General features: G+C 22.6%; 1 protein-coding gene across 1 annotated transcript; it reads right to left on the bottom strand.

Moving 5' to 3' along the window:
* Positions 1-595: 595 nt before the first annotated feature.
* On the bottom strand, positions 596-2,213 carry LOC107884325. Its single transcript, XM_016806141.2, has 6 exons — positions 1,944-2,213; positions 1,716-1,859; positions 1,537-1,647; positions 1,304-1,413; positions 914-1,024; positions 596-837 (listed from the first exon to the last, which is right to left on the bottom strand). The coding sequence occupies exons 1-5, from the start codon at positions 2,122-2,124 to the stop codon at positions 998-1,000; spliced, it is 573 nt and encodes a 190-aa protein (XP_016661630.1). The 5' UTR covers positions 2,125-2,213; the 3' UTR covers positions 596-837; positions 914-997.
* Between the last annotated feature and the right edge of the window lie 267 nt (positions 2,214-2,480).

Here is a 2,480-nt window from a genome sequence, read left to right as displayed (position 1 = left end):
CATTTTAAATAAGAAATATTTAAAGTGTTATGATCAAACTTATCATTTCAAAAACTATTTTTAAATAGTACTTACAACATTTAATCTGAAAGACTTGTTTAATAATTTTTCTTCAAAATTATTTAGTTCGTCCTCGTTATGTAGTGGTAGTAACAAAGAATAATCATTATCATCATTAATGTTTGAATTTTTATGACTATTACTGGAAATGCTACCCATATTTATAATAGTTTCAGTTAAAATGTTGTCTATTCGTGTTTGATTATGTCCAATGTTCTCAACATCATATTTAAATTTCATAACTACACTTAATATTTTTTTCAATGTTTCTATGTCAATAAAGATAAACAATGAAATGGTTTTTCAAGAAATGTATAAGAATAAAAGAGATTAATATAATAATTACCATCAGAAATTGATTCACGTTGAGTAGCATTAAAAGTTGGGTTTGTTTTTTATTTTATTATACCATGAAATGAAGACGTTCCCTGTAGAAAATAACAGTTAGGTATTACACAAACAGTAAAATAATATTCATACATAATAAATATATTTATATTAATATTAAAATAGTTAAAATATAAGACGACTAATTAATTTATAATAGAATAATGGACTAATTTGAATAAGTTTTAAAAACATTTTAGAAACTAATTAATTTTGAAACTTTGTTTGGAATGTAAGTACATTTTGTGTATTTCTTACCTGAATCAAGCATCCTGGAACTTTTACTAATAGGTTGATTTACTTCAATGATTTCAAATTGGTTAGAATCTATCGGAGTGACTTTAAATGGCGATGCAGTTGTATGTAGAACAGTTGACTTTTGCATAGTTCCTAATAAAAAATATAAATATAATATATTGTATAGACTATAGAGTATATATTAGGCAAATAATCTAGTATAGTTTACCATTAGTATTAGATGAATCTTTTAAACTAGTTGACGAGTTAAAAATATCCGGTGAATCAGGAATATCATTCTGGCTATTATTTCTTAAACCACAAAAATCATCTGAAAAATCTTAAAAAAAGAAATAAAAGATATTATTTTATACTATGGCATATAGGTGTATACAGTATTAACTATAATAATAATAATAATAATTATTATTATTATTAACATATAGTATTACCTATTATTATTGTTATTGTTATTATTAGTACATAGTATTAACTATTATTATTAATATATAGTATTATTATATAACATAATTAGTATTGACACTATCCTAATTCTCATGTCAAAATTATATTTGTGTTTTTATTAAAATATAATCATTATTATTTTTAGAACAATAACCTGACTAGAAGAAGTTGTATCAAATAATCTTCTTTTAACTGGAATTCGTGAACTTATCATTTGACAATTGTTTAATGTTTCATAGCCATTAGCAGATTTTGATAGATTACCTATGGAAAAATGTTTATAATTTAAAGTTAAATTTAGTTAGTATTCATACTATCTTAATTCTATTGGCATAATTATAATTAAGTTTTTATTAAAATACAGTCATATTTTTTTTAGAACAATACCCTGACTGGAAGAAGTTGCGGCCAATAATATTTTTTTAACTGGAATTTGAGAACTCATAATTTGACAATTGTGTAATGATTCATAGTCATTAGCAGATTTTGATAAATTACCTATAGATAAAAGTTTATTATTAATAGTTAATTTAGTAACCCCTAAATATTATAATTTTAAAATTTACCTTCGTTTAACAATTCATTAAAAATAGGTGGATCTTGAACCAATACTTTTTTTCTTCTAATCTTGGTCTGAATTTCATCACTAGTTGAAAGATCATCTGTTACCTCAGCTTTTTTAACTTTTAATTTAGCTTCAAAATAACTGGCTATAGTATAATACAAAAATCAATTGATAACCACCCTAAAAAAAAATATATTATCCATTAAATGGGTAAAGAACTTGAAATTACCAATGCCTTTTTTTAATGTTCTCGAAGGAAAATAATCAAAACCATGCTTATTTAGCATTGTTCTAGATTGTATATGTTTTTTTATATTGTTTTTTGGCCAACCACAAACATCTTTTTTTACCCAATGGCTAGGAACAGCTTCAACTGCATTTTCATTAATAAAATGCACCACAGTCCACATTTTGATCTACTTTTGTTCTACTGAAAAATAGAAAGTTTGATTATTTTTCTTTTATAATTTTTTTCAAAATGATAATGCTCTTAATTAATTTTGTTTTATAATTATATTATATAGGTATATAAATAAACTTAAGATATTTTAAATTTTAATACCTATATAATTTAATATACTATTAAGAATTAAGAATGTTAAAATAAAATATTTTAAAATCTGAAAATTGTCACAAAATCCATGAAAGAAAATTAAAATAGATTTAAATATTACAATGTTGTTGTAAGCTTAATAAGTAACATAATTATATATTCTCTCTCTATTTGTTTTCTTTCTCTGATCCATATATGCAATATGCCAATATT

The sequence above is a fragment of the Acyrthosiphon pisum genome, chromosome X (genome assembly GCF_005508785.2).
Source record: "Acyrthosiphon pisum isolate AL4f chromosome X, pea_aphid_22Mar2018_4r6ur, whole genome shotgun sequence".
NCBI classification, from domain to species: Eukaryota; Metazoa; Arthropoda; class Insecta; order Hemiptera; family Aphididae; genus Acyrthosiphon; species Acyrthosiphon pisum.
This window is presented reverse-complemented; position numbering and strand designations above follow the sequence as displayed.

What these genes read in the sequence shown, in the direction of transcription:
- LOC107884325 (XM_016806141.2), bottom strand. Translation starts at nt 2,124, where the DNA reads ATGTGGACTGTGGTGCATTTTATTAATGAAAATGCAGTTGAAGCTGTT. An exon ending in AACATTAAAAAAAGGCATTG is followed by an intron (nt 1,860 to 1,943) that starts GTAATTTCAAGT and finishes ATTATACTATAG; the next exon opens with CCAGTTATTTTGAAGCTAAA. An exon ending in ATACAACTTCTTCTAGTCAG is followed by an intron (nt 1,025 to 1,303) that starts GTTATTGTTCTA and finishes TCTTTTTTTAAG; the next exon opens with ATTTTTCAGATGATTTTTGT.